The sequence below is a fragment of the Scyliorhinus torazame genome, chromosome 6 (genome assembly GCF_047496885.1).
Source record: "Scyliorhinus torazame isolate Kashiwa2021f chromosome 6, sScyTor2.1, whole genome shotgun sequence".
NCBI classification, from domain to species: domain Eukaryota; kingdom Metazoa; phylum Chordata; class Chondrichthyes; order Carcharhiniformes; family Scyliorhinidae; genus Scyliorhinus; species Scyliorhinus torazame.
In genome coordinates, this window is record NC_092712.1 from 264734834 (window position 1) to 264755536 (window position 20703).

Genomic DNA, 20703 nt, shown 5'->3' on the forward strand with positions numbered 1-20703 from the left:
CTATATACAGAGGAAGGTGTCAGGTGCAACAGAACAACGAGGTTGTACCAATAACAGAATAAATGCAATCAACAAACGACGAGAGAAAACTCTGGAACAATGAATGACAAGAAAAAAAAACTCGTTAACAGTACTGTAAAACAATTCAGTGAGTCCAATGTGCTAACAGGCTCATAAGTCAAGTCTCTCAGGCGGGCGAGGAATTCGGGTTGAACACCTAAAGGGTGGGTCAGGATCCACCGGCTGAGGAATGGGCCTGGCCATGGGTGAGAGAGGAAGAGGCAGAGTGGCAGGAAGCTCAACGAAGTCAACATCAGGGACAACAGGAGGGCGTGGCACTGGTGCATGGTCTCGTAGCGAGCGTGGAACCAGCCAAAGGGCCCACCGATTACGGCGGCGAATAGAGCCATCAGGCATACGAACCAGGATGAGCGGGGAGCCACGTGGCGGAGAACCTCGGCGGTTGCCGACCAGCCACCCTCCGGTGGGTGTATGCGGACGTTGTCTCCAGGCGCCAGGGCGACAGTGGGGCCGAGCGATAGGCCAGCAGGGCTAAACAGAAGTCAGATCCGGCATCAGCAGCCTTGCAGAGGAGCCGCTTCGCAATGTGGACGCCCTTTTCCACCTTGCCATTCGACTGAGGATGCAGAGGACTGGACGTCACGTGTGTGAAGTTGTATGAAGTGGCAAAGGAAGACCATTCTTGACTCGCAAAGCAAGGCCCGTTGTCAGACATGGCGGTGAGCGGAATTCCATGGCGAGCAAAGGTTTCTTTGCATGCCCGGATGACAGCTGATGATGTCATGTATTGCAGGCGTATGACCTCCGGATAACTTGAGAAGTAGTCAATAAGAATAATGTAGTCCCTGCCGAGCGCATGAAAGAGGTCCACGCCCACCTTTGACCAGGGGGACGTGACCAACTCATGGGGCTGAAGTGTCTCAGGGGGTTGCGCCGGCTGAAACCTTTGGCAGATGGGGCAGTTGAGCACCATGTTGGCGATGTCCTCGCTGATGCCTGGCCAGTACACAGCCTCTCGGGCCCTCCACCTGCACTTTTCAACTCCGAGATGGCCTTCGTGCAGTTGTTCGAGGACAAACCTGTGCATGCTGTGTGGGATGACGATCCGGCCCAACTTCAAGAGGACACCGTCAATGACGGCTAAGTCATCCTCCGTGGATTTTGTTAAATTGTGGGCACTGCCCCTTGAGCCACCCTTCCGTCATGTGGCGCATCACACGTTGTAGAAGGGGGTCAGCCGCACTCTCACAGCGAATGTGGGCCAGACGGGCATCAGTTTTCGGCAGATTGGCCGATGTGAAGGCTACCTGTGTGTCGACCTGACAAACGAACCCCTCCGAGTCGGGCGGTGTATTGACCGCCCTGGACAGAGCATCTGCGATGATGAGATCCTTCCCCGGGGTGCAGACAAGTTGGGAGTGGTACCTCCGGAGCTTGAGCAGAATGCGCTGGAGGCGACGGGTCATGTCGTTCAGGTCCTTCTGAATGATGCCGACCAGGGGGCAATGGTCGGTCTCCACAGTGAACTGCGGAAGACCATACACATAATCGTGGAATTTGTCGATGCCGGTCAACAAGCCTAGGCACTCCTTTTCATTCTGCGCATAGCGCTGTTCTGTGGGGGTCATGGCCCACGACGCATAGGCGACCGGAGCCCATGATGAGATGTCGTCCCGTTGTGGGAGTACCGCCCCAATGCCAGACTGGCTGGCGTCAGTTGAGATCTTTGTTTCCCGTGTGATATCGAAAAACGCCAGTACCGGGGCGGTGGTGAGCTTCACCTTGAGCTCCTCCCATTCATTCTGGTGTGCGGGCAGCCACCGGAATTCCGTTGTCTTTTTGACCAGGTGGCGAAGAGCAGTCGTGTGCGAAGCAAGGTTAGGAATGAACTTCCCCAGGAAGTTGACCATCTCGAGAAAGCGCAGCACTGCCTTCTTGTCTGACGGCTGCTGCATGGCTGCGATGGCTGCCACTTTGTCGGCATCCGGCTGCATACCCGACCGGGAGATGTGGTCCCCAAAAAACTTTAGCTCTGTCTGGCCAAAAGAGCATTTGGCTCGGTTAAGGCGCAGGCCCTGATCCTGTATCCGTGCAAAGACACGCTGGAGACGACTGATGTGCTCCTGCGGTGTGGTGGACCAGATGATAATGTCGTTTACGTAGACGCGTATCCCTTTGATGCCCTCCATCATCTGTTCTATGATGCGATGGAACACTTCGGAGGCCAAAATGATGCCGAGTGGCTTCCTATTGTAGCAGTATCTGCCAAATGGAGTGTTGAAAGTGCACAGCTTCCTGCTGGACTGATCCAATTGAATCTGCCAAAAGCCCTTTGAGGCATCAAGCTTGGTGTATATTTTTGCCCGAGCCACCTCGCTCGTGATTTCTTCTCGTTTGGGTATGGGGTAGTGTTCCCTCATAATGTTGTGATTTAAATTTTTTGTATCGATACAGATCCGGAGCTCGCCGGAGGGCTTCTTGACACACACCATGGAGCTGACCAATGGCGTTGGCTCCGTGACCCGGGAAAGCACTCCTTGGTCCTGCAAATCCTGCAGCTGCTGCTTGAGGCGGTCCTTGAGTGGTGCTGGGACCCTACGAGGTGTGTGAATGACCGGGGTGGCATACGGTTTGAGCCGTATATTGTACATGTAGGGCAGTGTGCCCATGCCCTCGAAAACCTCCTGGTTGTGGGCGAGGAGTGAGTGGAGCTGCGCCCTAAAGTCTGCATCTGGTAAATCGGACGTGCCTTCTGGAGACAGAGTCTGTACCCGCCGAACGAGGTGGAGGATCTTGCACGCCTGTGCGCCTAACAGAGAGTCCTTTGAGGATCCTACGATTTCAAATGATAATGTGGCTTTGTGTGAGTTGTGTGTAACTTCGAGCTGGCAGGACCCCGTGGCCGGGATGATGTTTCCATTGTAGTCAACCAGCTGACAGTGGGATGGCAGAATCGGTGGTTTAACCTTCAAGGTCTGGAAGGCTGACCATGCAAGGAGATTGGCGGAGGCACCAGTGTCCAGGCGAAATGTGATCTGGGATCGGTTGACCATTAGAGTGGCACACCACTCATCGCCCGGATCAATGCTGTGCACTGGCAGCGGCTGGTGGTTCCGACTTGGGGACATCCGGTTCTTGTGGATTACTGCAACGCGGAAGGGCTCCCTGTCTTCGTTATCGCTGTTCTGCATACTATCTGGATATGACTCAGTGAAGGTGGGCTGAATCGCCCGCACGTCCCTGCGAGGCTGGCGGAATTGTTGGGAGTTGGCAGGTTGAGCTGCTGGCGTAGGGTGTCCGAGATGACCCCCAAAACTATCTGGTCCCGTATCATGGAGTCGGAGGTGGCCCCATAGCCGTAGGACTGCGCGAGGATTCGAAGGTGTGTTAAGTAAGATTGGAAAGGCTCATCCTTACCCTGCAGGCGCTGCTGGAATAGGTACCTCTCGAAGCTCTCATTGACTTCCACGCAGAAGTGTTCATCGAACTTCAGAAGCACCGTCTTATATTTTGTTTTGTCCTCGCCTTCCGCGAATGCCAGGGAGTTATAGATGTGGATGGCCTGTTGCCCCACCGTGGAGTGGAGGAGGGCAATCTTCCTGGTGTCCGATGCATTCTCCCTGTCTGTGGCTTAGAGGAAGAGCTGGAAGCGCTGTTTAAACAGCTTCCAGTTTACGCTGAGATTGCCAGAAATTCGGAGCGGCTGCAGCGGGCTGATGTTTTCCATGGAGCAGGATGGCAGATTTCTGAAAGGGTGCAGGTAGGTCTCACAGTCGCTGGTTTGCGTCCACTACTGGTATCATGTCGTGTTGGGTCTTCTGATGCACAAATGATCCAACACGGCTGTTGATGGTACAACTCTGTTCTATTGTCTAATCAACGGTAACAACTAACTACTGGCTTGGGTACGTGCTTCACCAGCTAACCTGTGGGCCCAGCCCTATCACTATCTTAGTGAGGCACTCAGCACATGGTCTATGTCTGAGTGGCGCGCTGTGAGCTCTGTGCTCTGAGCTATCTACTGGTAGAATGAGCAGGAACTGTGGTGTTCCCTGTTTTATAGTGCGTGTGCTCTCACTGGTGATTGGCTGCGATGTTGTGTGTGTGTTGGTTGGTCCAACTGCCTGTCCATCAGGGTGTGTGTGATTGCACCATGATGTGCTGATCTGGATATCATGACAGTTTGTGTCGCCGCTTTCTTCCTCTTGAGTTGGGTTCCTGTTTCAGGTTCAGAAAAACCAGGTGCTTGCGGCTTATGTCATTCTCATCAAACCAGTATTGGTGTTTCCTGATCTTCGCAGGTGCTGGTTATGCTCCTTAACTTGGTTTACCACCATTACATTTTGATGTAATTTTTATTCCTCTAACTTATATTGAGCGACATTCAAATGCCAAGAGTGTATGATTAATTCTTTTTCTTTCCTGTGGGATGGAAAGATTGAAATGAAATTTCTGTAGTTCCAGTACTTGTGTGAAGTGAGATAGATGACCTTGTTTTATGTGAGAGTATAATCACAATCAGTAGTTGTTGCAGCTTGAAATGTTAGTTGGGAATGATGAATCTGATTAATTTAAGGCCCTTGCAGCCTCTCCATTTTCAGCCTAATCCCCTAGTAATCCTCTGGCACTTATTGTCAGCTGATTTGCAGAATAACTATTCTATGATATACTATTCTATGATATAAGGATTCTCAGCATTGAGGAAAATTATCTTCTGTAATGTAGAAATGAGAATTGCGTTGCCTACTGTTTAGATTTATGAGTTTCAGTAATATAGACAACACTATATAGAGTGGAAGGTACTGAATGAGAATAGCAGAGTGTAACACAAGATGGTATCTTCTTGGGCATTGAACAGTTAATAAAATGGTTCCAGTGTTGTAGCCAAGAGGCAGAGAAATACCCTGCCTGCATCCCTGTCAATCAGTGGTTATTTCAGGCAGTAAACTGTTTCAAAATATGTGTGCTGACTGGAATATTCTCCAGAGAGGCAGAGAGATTGCTATGAAGCACCATGCCATTGAAGCAGTCATCACAAGAACTCAAACACTGTAGGCTCATCACTATGCATCTCCAGGATTTCTTTGTGTGTATGTTCAAACATATCAAGCAATGTGAAACTGACTGGTTGGGTTAAGCAATGTGAAAAGCTGAAGGCAACTGGATTAACATCCTTCGGATGCAAAATATTTGGGTAAAATAATTGTAGAAATTTATATGGCTACAGTGCTCCGGTTTCCTCCCACAATCCAAAGATGTGCAGGTTAGTGGATTGGCCATGATAAATTGTCCCTCAGTGTCAAAAAACGATGTATAGGTTAGGTTAAAGGGTTCTTGAGATAGGGCGGGGGAGTGAGTGTGGGTGGAGTACTCATTCAGAGTGTCAGCGCAGACTCGATGGGCCGAATGGGCTGAATACAGTTTACTTAATTGATGTAATCTTCATCTGGAATAATTTCTGAGATTAATAAATGTCAAATTACCCGTTTTGAAAAATACTGGTCAGTTTGTCAAAAAATAAATTGGAAAATTTATTCTTTGACAAAAATTCAGATAGGATAGTACAGTCAAGGAGCAGAAATACTAGTGCATTCAGTGCCTGATGCGACTTTAAGATAGCAAATTGCATGTTACCCTGAATAGCTGAAAGTGAGAAGGGAAGTGCACTCAAAAGGTTTGGGAAGCTATCGTCTTCTTTGGAGATCACTCGCTAATAAGCATGATTGTCCACCTAAGAAACTCCATGTTACTGGCCATGGGTTCTGTGGGTTCTTGCATGGCTGATGAGCCTGATCCTAGAGCTGCATCTTCAGCTGCACACTTGGCAAGTGTTTCCAGAAGGTGGGATTGGTCCTTGGACTCCACATCACTGGTATTCTTTTCTGAGCCACCTCTAGCTGTTGGATCTCCTCAAATCAGGGCGTTCTTCCAAGTAGGTGCCTTCTGAGCAAGGGTCCCCCAGGCATTGTCGTCTATATTGCATTTCTTGAGGTAAACCTTCAGGGTGTCTTTGAAACACTTCCTTTGTCTTCATCTTGTTTGGAAGCCTTCTTCGAGCTGGGCAAAGAAGATTTGTTTTGGCAATCGGGACTCTGACATCCTAAGCACATGGCCAGCCCAGCGGAATTGGTTTTGGATGATCATGGCCTCGATGCTGTTGGTTCCTTCAAGAGCATTGATATTAGTACACCTGTCCTCCCAGCTGATGCGGAAAATCCATCTTAGACAACATTGATGGTACCTCTCCAGGGCCTTGAGGTGACATCTGTACATGGTCCACGTTTCTGAGCAGTATAGAAGAGTTGGGAAGACAACCGCCTTGTACACCGGGATCTTGGTGTCAGCATGAATGTCGCAATCGTCAAAGACTCTCGCGAGGAGGTGCTTGCAGATTGCATACGATGTTGGAAATCTGCATCGATGTCAGTCTTAAAGGGGAGGTAGCTCCACAGGTAGCGGATATATTCCATATTTGGTAGGGTTTGCCCATTGATTTTAATGGAGGAAGAGGCCGTATCTTGCCCTGGGACAGGTTGGTAAAAGACTTGCGTTTTTGCGCTGGTTTCTTCCAGGTAGACATCTGGTGCGGGATGTCTTTTAACTTGGGTTTGCTGTTGCACACCAGCCCTTGTCAAAGGGTTGGTCCAGTTCCAGTGGCAAGGGAACTTTGACAGCTGGGGATCTCCCTACTGCTACAGCCTTCATCCACCATTGCGGCCATTGATACCGTATGAGTATCTTCTGCCTGATCGCCATTGAAGAATTATTTTGCATTGCTCTTTGTCAGGTTCCTTCCCTCTCACCTTAGCATCATGGGTGACTGTGATATCCCCACGAACCAGCAGGATGGGAATGATTGTCTTCCCTGTGGTCCTTGTGGAGTATGAGCTCCCCGGCTAGGGGTGGGGATCTCTATTAACTAATGTATATAAGGTTGACCAGTAAGGCACCCACCTCAGAGAGAGTAATCCTGTAGGGATCTACCGGGCGTTGTATATATCATTTGTAAATAAACCTTGTTCTTTCTTCACTTGGTGTGGACTCCCCGTTTCCTTACTGAAGTGACCCTGCCAGGAGCTTAAGACGCCTGACGGCATAACTCTTGTCATCAATGCAACATTCAAAACTCTCCACCACGACAAGGTGGCAATCCAAGGAAAGGTGTGAGGCTGTAGCCTTGAGTTCACTGGGTTTTTTATGGAACTATTTAGTTGCTCTCCTGCTGACCCAGAAGGTTTATCCTGTGGGCAACTGAGCATACATATAACAACAACTTACATTTATAGAACATAAAAATAGAAAATTCTGGAAAAACTTAAGTCAGACAGCAGAGGGAGAAACAGAGTCAGTCACGACCTTTCATCCAGGTTCTGAAACCCAAGTTCAGCATGCCAGTCTATGGCATTTTCACGCAGACATCATGCTACATCTTCCAGATTTGGCATTGAACATGCAAGGAGGGTGTGGTGCGTGACTGCATAATTAATTCCCAACTCCACTATTGAAAGAGCCAAACCAAAGAATTTTCAGGATAGCAGAGATTTTTCAAAATATAGCTGTTGCAATGATGGACTCGGGACACACCAAGGCTGCACCTCGTTTCCCTTTAATGATAACTCACCCGATCTACTGTTGGGGAAATGGGGGAGAGATGCTCCTCTTCAGCAATGGGAGGAAGGAATCCAATGCTGCCACAAAAAAGGCTTGGCTGGGTGTGGCCAAGCAGGTCACCAACAGGAATATTGTGCAATACTCTGGGCTTCAGTGCAGAAAACATTTTAATGACCTAAGTAATTCAGGAAAGGTGTGTATAGTTGCACATTCTGACATATCCTGTTGTGCATTTCACTGACCCTTCACTCTGCCTTGTCAAGCTTACTCCCATCATATCATTCCTCACACCCATTTAGCCTGCAAGTGCACCAATGTTTCCCTTTTTATGTACTTAAACACATCCTCATCTATCCCATCTCCAATGCCACTCACCCTCATCATTATGTAAATTGCTGCCTCTCCCCAGTTGTCACCCTCACTAAGTGCACCATCTCCATTGGGTGAACTCATGCCTTTCCAGTCACACACAGTCCCCATTGCACATTGACGGAGCAGAACACTAGGGAGAAGGAAAAATTGGACGTTGGCCTCCACGGATGCCACACATAACAACTGCAGAGGAGGAAGCACTGGAGATCAATGGTGTCTCAATGTCACTTGTCATCAGAAATGCAAAGATGGGAAGCCCCCTCCCCGGCGACAGTTTGAATGAACTTTCACGTGGGGTCATTCACTTCTCAAGTGCGCAAAGCAGATACTGGTAGAGAGGACAGGAGTGGAGGTTCTGCAGTGAGGAGCACAGTCCCTTCCAAGCCCTGCAGATGCTGCGCCCAGTGGAAAGGATAATCACTGAGCGGTAACAGAAAATCTACATCAGGTTTTCTACTCATAATCCACAATCCGAGAGAATTGAGGAGTCCATCTTAGACATGAGTGGGTTAATGTTGCAGAGCACTGCAAGGATGTCCACATCATTCACAGATATGGGGTTAAAATGTGCATGGACGATGATAATACTCAGTACCTCACCATCATCTCACTCAGACCACTGCCTCTGTGTTGTCAGACTCTTTAACCCACGAGTGACTCTAAGGTTTAGAATGGAGTGTTGGGGAAATCAAATATCGCATAGGAAAACCATAAATAATTTCAGCATGATAGTCTACGGGACTTTTAAGACAGCCATCTCATCACTTTACTTTTGGCAATGTGTATGAGGCGGGAGCATGGTGAGGACCCATGTAATATATTCTCAACTCAAAGAGCTCACACAAAGATGGCATTTTGAGAACTATTCACTGGGCACAGTGACCAACCTTATTGAATCAGGTGAGCCTGTGGCAGCTTTGAGCATAACCACGCAGATTCTGGACGCCAGCAAGACTAATTTGTTAAATCGGATGATAGAAACCTTGGCCTTAGTGCGTTGCTCATCTCATGCCCTTCAGCCCATTGAGTCTGCACCGACACATGAAAAACACCTAATCCCATTTACCAGCACTTGGCCCAGAGCCTTGAATGTTATGATGTTCCAAGTGCTCATCCAGGTACTCTTTAAAGGATGTGAAGCAACCTGCGTCTACCAGCCTCTCAGGCAATGCATTCCAGACCGAACTGTGTGGGTAAAAAAGGGGTTTTCTTACATCCCCCCCCCCCCCTCCCTAAACCTCCTGCCCTGCCCCTCACCTTGAACTTGTGTCCCTTCATGACTGACCCTTAACTAAGGAGAACAGCTACTGTCTAAAGATCCTGTTCCTGCCCCTCATAATCTTGTACACCTCGATCAGGTCGCCTCTCAATCTTCGCTATTCCAATGAAAACAACCCAAGCCCATCCTACTTCTCTTCATAACTTAAATGTTCCATCTCAGGCAAAATCCTTGGGAATTTCCTCTACACCCACTCCAGTGTGATCACATCCTTCCTATAATGTGGTGACCAGCACTGCACAGAGTACTCCCACTATGGCCCCACCAAAGTTCTATGCGAACAAGACCTCCCTGCTTTTGAATTTATGCTTCGATTAATAAAGACAAGTGTCCCATTTGCCTTTTTCACCACCCTATATTCACGTGCCCTTCTGCCTTCAGATCTATGAACAAACACGGCAAGGTCCCTTTGTTCCTCGGAACTTCCTAGTGTCATGCCATTCATTGAATACTTCCTTGTCAATTACTCCTTCCAAAGTGTATCACCTCACACTTTTCAGGGTTACATTCCATCTGCCACTTATCTGCCTATTTAACCATCCTGTCTATATCCTCCTGTAACCTAAGACACTCTACCTCACTGTTCACCACGCGGCCAATCTTTGTGTCATCCGCAAACTGATTGACCCTACCCCCCCAGCTGGGTGGAATTGAGTGATTAGCATCGTTAATTTGCTAATCTGCCTGTCTGAAAATGGTTATCCACGACCAGCCAAATTTGCCCAAATTCAACCAAGACATTGGCCCAAAGGAGATGTCTCCTGGATTCAGTGCATTTACAGCCACTCTAATAGCACCCCACCCCAGTCCAAAGATGTGCAGTTTAGGTGGATTGGCCATGCTAAATTGCCCTTTGGGGTGGGATTGCAGGAATAGGGAGGGGATAAGGCCTGGGAAAGGTGATTTTTCAAAGGGTTGGTGCAGACCTGATGGATCGAATGGCCTCCTTCTGTACTGTAGGGATTCTATGCTGCACAGATACACACATTGCTGTCTGTTAAATTCTCTCCTTTGTTGGATATTCAGTTGTGGATGAGCTGCATGTTGCCTTCAGTTGAAAATGGGGAGCCGAAAGGCATCGATTCTTGCCCCGCCATGAATCCTGTACCTGTTCCTCCAATTCCATCCTTCTCCTTGGACACTCTCTCAGCTGAACCAGACCGAGTGCAACTTCAACATCTTAATGAACTCTGAGTTAGAATGTACACGGACAATGATAATACTCAGTACCTCACCATCATCTCACTCAGCTCACTGCCTCCGTGTTGTCAGACTTTAAAAAAAAAAAATTTAGAGTACCCAATTATTTTTTTCCAATTAAGGGGCGATTTAGTGTTGCCAAGTCACCTACCCTGCACATCTTTGGGTTGTGTGGGTGAAACCCATGCAGACACAAAGAAAATGTGCAAACTCCACACTGACAGTGACCCGGGGCCGGGATTGAACCCGGGTCCTTTGCGGCGTGAGGCAGCATTGCTAACAACTGTGCCACCATGCTGCCCGACCAATATTTGATTGTGAGGTGAGCAAGTCTTTATCTCAGCTGGGACTTTAGAAATGTTACTGAAGAGAACTTAGTGTTTTTATATCTGCCCTGGTATGCTACTGATATGTGTGATCTCTATAAATAGAGAAGCTTGTGATAGTACAGATTGAGTATTCTGATATTTGCTGTTTATGGATTTATTCGGACTCCCCCCTCGAGAATTTGAGTAAATAATTGTTTAATTGGTAGAGCATTGGGTTTCTTCTGTTTATTATAAAACTACTTCAGACAAGTACTTTAGTATCTTGTCTATTCATACATTATAACTCTTTCCTTATTAAGTATTGTATAGCTGTTTCAGCTGGCGGCTACAGCTTTCCTATTTTTAAAAAAAAAACTTTAAATCCTTCTGGTTTTTAGTGTTTTCACATTTGCTTTACAGACTATGCTGGAGTCCATGGTGGATGCAGCCGAGGGACTGTGCCCTCACGTGATGAGAAAAGCTCACCTGCGCCAGAATTTAATAGAGGCCAGCACGGAGAAAGTTTCCATCCCTCGGACATTTGTCAAGAATGTTCTACTTGAGCAATCGGGCATCGATATTCTGAACAAAATTAGGTACTTGAATCTATTATGTGTTGGCGGTAATTGCAGTTTTAATAGTGCATCAGTAGTAAGTTTGAAATTATATGAACGATTCAGACTTTTCTATTCACAATAACCTAATTTCTAAATCCAGTCTGTGTTATACTACCACTGACCTTTTTTTTAGACTTCAAGATAGGCTTTAACTTTATAATCTTTAGCATCTTTACCAGTAGTGTAAAACCAATCTAACACTTGGGAAGACTGAGCACCAACATTGATTGTAGCTGATGAAGTGTTGAATCAAAGTGCCAAATAATGTTAGTCATTATGAGCTTCATGAGAGCTGCCTGGGAGGAATCATTGGTCCTGCTTTTGTGTCTGGTTCATCTCTGAGATTAAATTAATTGGTTATATTTTACAATATGACATTAATGAGATAGATTCCAGAAAGATGGAAAGAACAAAGAAATTCTTGCGGAAAGATCATGTTTATCCCAAGGTAAAGAGAGACCAGAAAGGTTTGAAGCTCTGACAGTCATTATGAAAGAGTCACTGAGTGCTAGAAAAGATCACTGGATTGCAAACAATCCAACATAATGCTCATATTCAAAAAAAGGTGCTGAAGCTCAGCCAGGTAATTATGGACATAGTAGCCCCACAGTAAAAAGATGCAAAGAAACTCAATTTAAAGAGTCATCCAGATGTAAAACATTAGCTTTGTCCTCTCTCCTCAGATGCTGTCAGACCTGCTGAGATTGTCGAGCATTTTCTGTTTATGTTTCAGTTTTATACTGCATCTTTCATGTCCCTGGGTGGCCCCAAAGCATTTCACAATGACATACACTTAAAGGGGGGGGGGAGTTGGTGAGCCTTTAAGGAGGATGTATGTCTCCGGTTTTGCACTTGATTGTTTATTTACCCCCATTTCAGCTGGGTTTCTTGAGTCGAGAAGCACAGCAGACAAAGTGAGGCGAGAAGGGTTAGATCCATAAGCTTGTAAGTGCCTCTCTCCCTCTTCACATATCCCCTCCTGGTGGGCAGGGTGCCGTAGACCGGCGGGCAGGGTGCTGGGGGCCGGCAGGCAGTGAGTTGGGGGCCAGGGGCTGGCAGGCAGGGTGCCGGCGGGCAGGGTGTCGGGGAACGGCAGGCAGGGAGCCGAGGGCCGGCAGGCAGGGAGTCGGGGGCCGACAGGCAGGGAGCCAGCAGGCAATTACCTTGGGCTGGCGGGCAGGGTGCTGGGGGGCTGATTGCCGGGTTGCCGGCGGGCAGGGAGCCAGGGGGGCAGGGAGCTCCGATTTCCTCCCACAGTCCAACGACGTGCAGGTTAGGTGGATTGGCCATGCTAAATTGCCCTTAGTGTCTAAAAAGGTAGGGTGGGGTTACAGGGATGTGGTGGAGGTGTGGGCATGGGTGGGGTGCTTTTTCCAAGGGCCGGTGCAGACTCGACAGGCCGAATGGCCTCCTTCTGCACTGTAAATTCTTTGATTCTATGGGTGGAGTCTTCCTATTGGGGGTAGGGGGAGGGGGGGGTCCCCCATTTTAGGGTGTCACCTGGGGGGTGGGGTGCGGTCTGGGAGGGGTGGGCAGGTTGTGCACTGTGCGGAGGGGGAGAGTGGGAGGCTGGCCCTCGTGTGTACTTTGGCAGCAACTCCCTTAAGGAGTTAACCCATTGGCCCACCATTGTCAGGAACACATTTGGTGATACCTGTAGTGATCCACGCCCATGTGATTCCCGGACTGGATAATCGTGAGAGCCTGGAGAATCTGGTGCCGGGCCCGCTAAGTGGATGTAAATGGGTCATTAAGACCAATTTGCATCCATTCACATCCTCCCGTTGGCGCGCGGGCATAAACCCCGATCCTGCCGCCTGTGGGGTCGGAGCCTAGCAGTAGTTCCGCAACCAGTGCAAACTTCCATTTCGGCTGGGCGCCTAATTCTCCTCCTGATTGCGATCTGTGTTGCCAGTGTCACAGGACGGAGAATCCAGCCCTATTATTCTTGGCTACATCAGGCAACCCCTTGTAAAGCAATGAGAAACACAGCAGATGCACTGATTGCCATGAACACTACGTTTGCACGAGCTGCTGGAATCAAAGCAAATTTGACTGAGCCTAAATTGTGCCTTTCTGCTAATGTGAAAATTCAGCTCACTGTTTCTCAACAATATTAAATGTGGAAACATAATGGCCACTCAACATGAATAGAGATGAATTAGTTACAGGCAGTAGTAATCATCATATTGAGGCAAAATCTACTCTGGAGAATTTAAGTAGGTGAGTGATAATTCCAAAAATAAAAACGCACAAATGGTACAATCCTTTTACTGACGATTGCTTATTAGTATACCAGAACCATTGTGTTTGCTTTCTGAAAATTAAATTACCCAATACAAGGTTGAACATAATTAACTGTTGTACTGTTGGTACTTATCAAATCATTTAGAAGTTCCAAATCATTTAGAAGTGATGTCTTCTCACAAATGCTTTTAAAATAATTCAGTTGTTAATTACAAGGCATGCACATAGCATAATCTGCTGATGCCAGAACTCATACTAGAACCTCTTACTAGAAACCTGCACAATGGTCTGGGAGCAGTGTAACATTTTAATTTCCCATGCACCCATTCTTTTAGCTTTGTGTAAGTTTGCAAATTCAGTACCATTTTTTGAGCAATTTTATGCGATCAACTCACACCTGCTTAGCCGCTGCTCACTACCTGCTCAAACATAAGAACTAGGAACAGGAGTAGGCCATCTGGCCCCTCGAGCCTGCTCCGCCATTTAATGAGATCATGGCTGATCTTTGTGGACTCAGCTCCACTCTCCAGCCCGTACACCATATCCCCGAATCCCTTTATTCTTTAGAAAGGCATCTATCTTGTTCTTAAAACGTTTAATGAAGGAGCCTCAACTGCTTCACTGGGCAAGGAATTCCAGAGATTCACAACCCTTTTGCTGAAGAAGTTCCTCCTGCACTCCGTCCTAAATCTACCTCCCCTTATTTTGAGGCTATGCCCCCTAGTTCTGCTTTCCCCGACCAGTGGAAACAACCTGCCCGCATCTATCCTATCTATTCCCTTCATAATTTTATATGTCTCAATAAGATCCCCCCGCATCCTTCTAAACTCCAATGAGTACAGTCCCAGTCTACTCAACCTCTCGTCATAATCTAATCCCCTCAACTCTGGGATCAACCTGCAGCTAGGTGTCTCACTCTTCCCCCCCCCCGCTGACCTCTGGCTATCCCCCCACCGTCCCTTGGCTCCCTGCCCGCTGGCACCCTGCTCGCTAGCACCCTGCCCACCGATCTCTGCCAGCTGGCACCTGGGTCCCTACCCGCCGGCACCTCGCTCCCTGCCCGCCGATCCAATGCACCCTCCCTGCCCCCCAATCCCTGCCCGCTGGTGCCAGGCTCCCTGCCCACTGGTTCCCTGCCCTCCTGCGGCCGGCTTCCTGCCCTCTGGCGCCCGGCTCCCTGCCCGCCGGTCTAAGGCACCCTCCCTGCCGGCTCCCTGCCCCCCGATCCCTGCCTGCCGGTGCCAGGTTCCCTGCTCGCCGGTGCCCGGTTCCCTGCCCTCCGGCGCCCGGCTCACTGCCCGCCGGTCCAAGGCACCCTCCTTGCCGGCTCTCTGCCCCCCCCCAGTCCCTGCCCGCCGGTGCCAGGCTCCCTGCCCGCCGGTGCCAGGCTCCCTGCCCGCCGGTGCCAGGCTCCCTGCCCGCCGGTGCCAGGCTCCCTGCCCGCCGGTGCCAGGCTCCCGGCCCGCCGGTGCCAGGCTCCCTGCCCGCCGGTGCCAGGCTCCCTGCCCGCCGGTGCCAGGCTCCCTGCCCGCCGGTGCCAGGCTCCCTGCCCGCCGGTGCCAGGCTCCCTGCCCGCCGGTGCCAGGCTCCCTGCCCGCCGGTGCCAGGCTCCCTGCCCGCCGGTGCCAGGCTCCCTGCCCGCCGGTGCCAGGCTCCCTGCCCGCCGGTGCCAGGCTCCCTGCCCGCCGGTGCCAGGCTCCCTGCCCGCCGGTGCCAGGCTCCCTGCCCGCCGGTGCCAGGCTCCCTGCCCGCCGGTGCCAGGCTCCCTGCCCGCCGGTGCCAGGCTCCCTGCCCGCCGGTGCCAGGCTCCCTGCCCGCCGGTGCCAGGCTCCCTGCCCGCCGGTGCCAGGCTCCCTGCCCGCCGGTGCCAGGCTCCCTGCCCGCCGGTGCCAGGCTCCCTGCCCGCCGGTGCCAGGCTCCCTGCCCGCCGGTGCCAGGCTCCCTGCCCGCCGGTGCCAGGCTCCCTGCCCGCCGGTGCCAGGCTCCCTGCCCGCCGGTGCCAGGCTCCCTGCCCGCCGGTGCCAGGCTCCCTGCCCGCCGTGCCAGGCTCCCTGCCCGCCGTGCCAGGCTCCCTGCCTGCCGGTGCCAGGCTCCCTGCCCGCCGGTGCCAGGCTCCCTGCCCGCCGGTGCCAGGCTCCCTGCCCGCCGGTGCCAGGCTCCCTGCCCGCCGGTGCCAGGCTCCCTGCCCGCCGGTGCCAGGCTCTCTGCCCGCCGGTGCCCGGCTCCCTGCCCTCTGGCGCCTGGCTTCCTGCCCTCTGGCGCCTGGCTTCCTGCCCTCCGGTGCCCATCTCCCTGCCCGCCAGCCCCCGGCTCCCTGCAAGCCGACCCACTGCTCCTTGCCCACTGCCCGTCGGCTATCTGTCTGCCAGCGCCCGGCTCCCTGCCTCAGCGGAGCGGAAACCCCAGTCATTTGAGCATTTTGGCAAGAACAGTTGGGACACCAGGACACAGTGAAATACCTCTGAGGAAAATCTGTTTTTTAACAAAATAAAAATTAAAAAAAATGTTTTTAATTGGGTTCTTTAACCTGGAAGGTACACACCTGAGAGGAACCTTAAATAAATGCTCGGCATTCAACAGTACAGCAATGATATATCCAGAGCATTACTTCAAGGTAAACCATAGTAAAGGAATATTGGTGCAAACAAGAGAAAGGCAAATTTAGGATAAATGCAGGAAGGATATCTTCACAGAAAACAATGCTGCTTACTAATGGGAGATGAGGCCTAGAATCATAAGGCTGAATTTTACACTCAGTGATCATCAGATTTGAAGGCAGTTGGAGTTAGAAACAGGAAAGGAGAGGTCACCCTGTTAGGGGTTTTCTATAGGCCTCCGAAAAGTTCCAGAGATGTAGAGGAAAGAATTGCAAAGATGATTCTGGATAGGAGCGAAAGTAACAGGATAGTTGTTATGGGGGACTTTAACTTTCCAAATATTGACTGGAAACGCTATAGTTTGAGTACTTTAGATGGGTCCAATTTTGTCCAATGTGTGCAGGAGGGTTTCCTTACACAGTATGTAGATAGGCCAATGAGAGGCGAGGCCATATTGAATTTGGTACTGGGTAATGAACCAGGACGGGTGTTAGATTTGGAGGTAGGTGAGCACTTTGGTGATAGTGACCACAATTCGATTATGTTTCCTTTAGTGATAGAAAGGGATAGGTACATACCGCAGGGCAAGAGTTATATCTGGGGGAAAGGCAATTATGATGCGATGAGGCAAGACTTAGGATGCATCAGATGGAGAGGAAAACTGCAGGGGATGGGCACATTGGAAATGTGGAGCTTGTTCAAGGAACAGCTACTGCGTGTCCTTGATAAGTATGTACATGTCAGGCAGGGAGGAAGTGGTCGAGCGAGGGAACCGTGGTTTACTAAAGCAGTTGAAACACTTGTCAAGAGGAAGAAGGAGGCTTATGTAAAGATGAGGCATGAAGGTTCAGTTAGGGCGCTCGAGAGTTACAAGTTAGCTAGGAAGGACCTAAAGCGAGAGCTAAGAAGAGCCAGGAGGGGACATGAGAAGTCTTTGGCAGGTAGGATCAAAGATAACTCTAAAGCTTTCTATAGATATGTCAGGAATAAAAGAATGACTAGGGTAAGCATAGGGCCAGTCAAGGACAGTAGTGGGATGTTGTGCGTGGAGTCCAAGGAGATAGGAGCGGTGCTAAATTAATATTTTTCGTCAGTATTCACACAGAAAAATGACAATGGTGTCAAGGAGAATACCGAGATACAGGCCACTAGACTAGAAGGGCTTGAGGTTCATAAGGAGGAGGTGTTGGCAATTCTGGAAAGTGTGAAAATAGATAAGTCCCCTGGGCCAGATGGGATTTATCCTAGGATTCTCTGGGAAGCTAGGGAGGAGATTGCTGAGACTTTGGCTTTGATCTTTAAGTCATCTTTGTCTACAGGAATAGTGCCAGAAGACTGGAGGATAGCAAATGTTGTCCCCTTGATCAAGAAGAGGAGTAGAGACAAACCCGGTAACTATAGACCAGTGAGCCTTACTTCTGTTATGGACAAAGTCTTGGAAAGGTTTATAAGAGATGGGATGTATAATCATCGGGAAAGGAATAATTTGATTAGAGATAGTCAACACGGTTTTGTGAAGGGTAGGTCATGCCTCACAAACCTTATTGAGTTCTTTGACAAGGTGACCAAACAGGTGGATGAGGGTAAAGCAGTTGATGTAGTGTATATGGATTTCAGTAAAGTATTTGATAAGGTTCCCCACGGTAGGCTATTGCAGAATATACGGAGGCATGGGATTCAGGGTGATTTAGCAGTTTGGATCAGAAATTGGCTAGCTATAAGAAGACAGAGGGTGGTGGTTGATGGGAAATGTTCAGCCTGGAGTTCAGTAACTAGTGGTGTACCACAAGGATCTGTTTTGGGGTCCCTGCTGTTTGTTATTTTTATAAATGACCTGGAGGAGGGCGTAGAAGTCTGGGTGAGTAAATTTGCAGATGACACTAAAGTCGGTGGAGTTGTGGACAGTGAGGAAGGATGTTACAAGCTACAGAAGGACATAGATAAGCTGCAGAGCTGGGCTGAGAGGTGGCAAATGGAGTTTAATGCAGAAAAGTGTGAGGTGATTCATTTTGGAAGGAATAACAGGAAGACAGAATGCTGGGCTAATGGTAAGATTCTTGGTAGTGTGGATGAGCAGAGCGATCTCGGTGTCCATGTACATAGATCCCTGAAAGTTGCCACCCAGGTTGAGAGGGTTGTTAAGAAGGCGTACGGTGTGTTAGCTTTCATTGGTTGAGGGATTGAATTTCGGAGCCATGAGATCATGTTGCAGCTGTACAAAACTCTGGTGCGGCCGCATTTGGACTATTGCGTGCAATTCTGGTCGCCGCATTATAGGAAGGATGTGGAAGCATTGGAAAGGGTGCAGAGGAGATTTACCAGAATGTTGCCTGGTTATGGAGGGAAGATCTAATGAGGAAAGGCTGAGGGACTTGAGGCTGTTTTCATTAGAGAGAAGAAGGTTAAGAGGTGACTTAATTGAGACATACAAGATGATCAGAGGATTAGATCAGGTGGACAGTGAGGGCCTTTTTCCTCGGATGGTGATGTCTAGCACGAGGGGACATAGATTTAAATTGAGGGGAGATAGAGGACAGATGTCAGAGGTAGGTTCTTTACTCAGAGAGTAGTAAGGGCGTGGAATGTCCTGCCTGCAACAGTAGTGGACTCGCCATCATTAACGGCATTCAAATGGTCATTGGATAGACATATAGACGATAAGTGAATAGTGTAGATGGGCTTTCGAGTAGTTTCGCAGGTCGGCGCAACATCGAGGGCTGAAGGGCCTGTACTGCACTGTAATGTTCTATGAGTCGGGTAAAGTCCAGTGGAAGGTTATTCAGCTATCAACCACCCTTGGCCATTCTTGAATTTTACAGGGGTGTGCTGTGACGCCCTTGAGCCTGTTGAGGTCCCTAAGTGGCCAATTAAACTCTACTTAAGCGGGCCTCATCCCACTGCCTCCAGTATTTTACCTGGGCCCCTCGGGGCAAGCCCATGACATGTTTTGTTTTAGCTGCACGAGCTGGTGTTGGGCAAGGGAGTACAGGGTAGATCCTCTTTTGTGGGACCCTAACCCTCACCAGCATCTGGAACACAACCCCCTCACTGGGACAGGTGGGCATGTCACTGGGAGACACACCCCCCCCCCCCCCCGGCTTCTCAGCATTCGGGACTGCCTGAAGTCCACTTCCAGAGGTGACGCTGGGTCTACAGAACTGCTGGCCAATCAGATTGGTTGGCAGCTCTCTCGGACTTCCTCTCGAGTTAGTGGGGGAAGTCCCAATCTATAAGAAAATCTTTGAAATGTATGATTGTAATTAATAGTTTTTTTTTAAAATACTTCCTTAAACTAATGGAATACTATCCCTCACAGGTTTTTTAAGTATTGATACAAAGACTGTAGTTATTAACAGCACCGGTTTGGAATTTTGTTTGGTGATGAAGGGGTTGATTGTTTCTGAAAAGGATGAGCAAAGAGAATAATGTCAATCCAAACCTGAGCCATCAGCTGATGTAGGGATTTTTCCATTGGTGTTAGCAGCTGAACAGTCGAAGTAATAATAGAGCCATTGCACAAAAAAATCGTGACATAAAGTTCATGTTTTGCATTGTTCAACGAATTAAAGTATGTGTCTTTTATCGTTGTTAAAAATCCATCTAATGTTACTGTGCCTGAAATTTCCAAAGGCAAAATACAACCATCTTTTAAAATAAAAGCAAAAATAATGCTGGAAATCTGAAATAAAAACGGAAAATGCTGGATAAACTCAGCAGGTCTGCCAGCATTCAGAACAAGTCTGTGGAAGGGTTATTGGATTTGAAACGTTAACTATGTATCTGTCTCCATGCAATCTTTTAACATGTATTGTTTTAAATTAATTTATATTTTTTAAAGGAAGTATGTTAGTTATATTTCTTTCCTAAAACATCTAGGATTGAATCCCAACTGTTACAATTAAAAACTCGTCCTTTGGTAGCTGAAGCACCTGAAAGTAAATCTGTTTGGGTGGTCTCACCCAGTTCTTAGTACCAAGCTCCCTCTAATATCATTCTGTTCACTTCAAGGGTGCTTAATTTAATGAAGATACTTCACTAGTGTAGGTTATCTTGAGTTTAGCTTTGGTTGAAGGGAGCTTTACAGCAGTGTTCTTCAAACTTTTTTTCCGGGGACCCATTTTTACCAACTGGCCAACCTTCGGGACCCAACCCGGCCGACCTACGCAACCCACGCCGGCCACCCTTCGCGACCCACGCCGGCCGAACTGCGCGACCCACCATTTTCTCTTAACTTGTTTGCTGCTGACAAAAATGGAGGAAATGGTTTTGGGTCCCTTTTGCCCTCGTACACGCTCCTCCAATGGAACTTGTTGGATGAAGGTGGAGCCTTCCGGTTTCGGAAAGTATGGAGTCTCCATCTGTCCAAAGTTCTGCATTTTTTTCCAGTAAAAATGTTTTTTTCTTTTTCTTTTTTTAAATAAATTTAAAGTAGCCAATTCATTTTTTCCAAT

General features: G+C 48.9%; 1 protein-coding gene across 3 annotated transcripts in view; it reads left to right on the forward strand.

The window, feature by feature from the left end:
* Positions 1-20703, forward strand: part of LOC140425404 (F-actin-uncapping protein LRRC16A-like) — a 530177-nt gene that overhangs the window by 372076 nt on the left and 137398 nt on the right. For all 3 annotated transcript variants that reach the window (XM_072509651.1, XM_072509649.1, XM_072509650.1), the window contains exon 27: positions 11212-11387. In XM_072509651.1, the coding sequence (XP_072365752.1) occupies positions 11212-11387 (176 nt within the window). The remainder of the gene's footprint in view (positions 1-11211; positions 11388-20703) is intronic.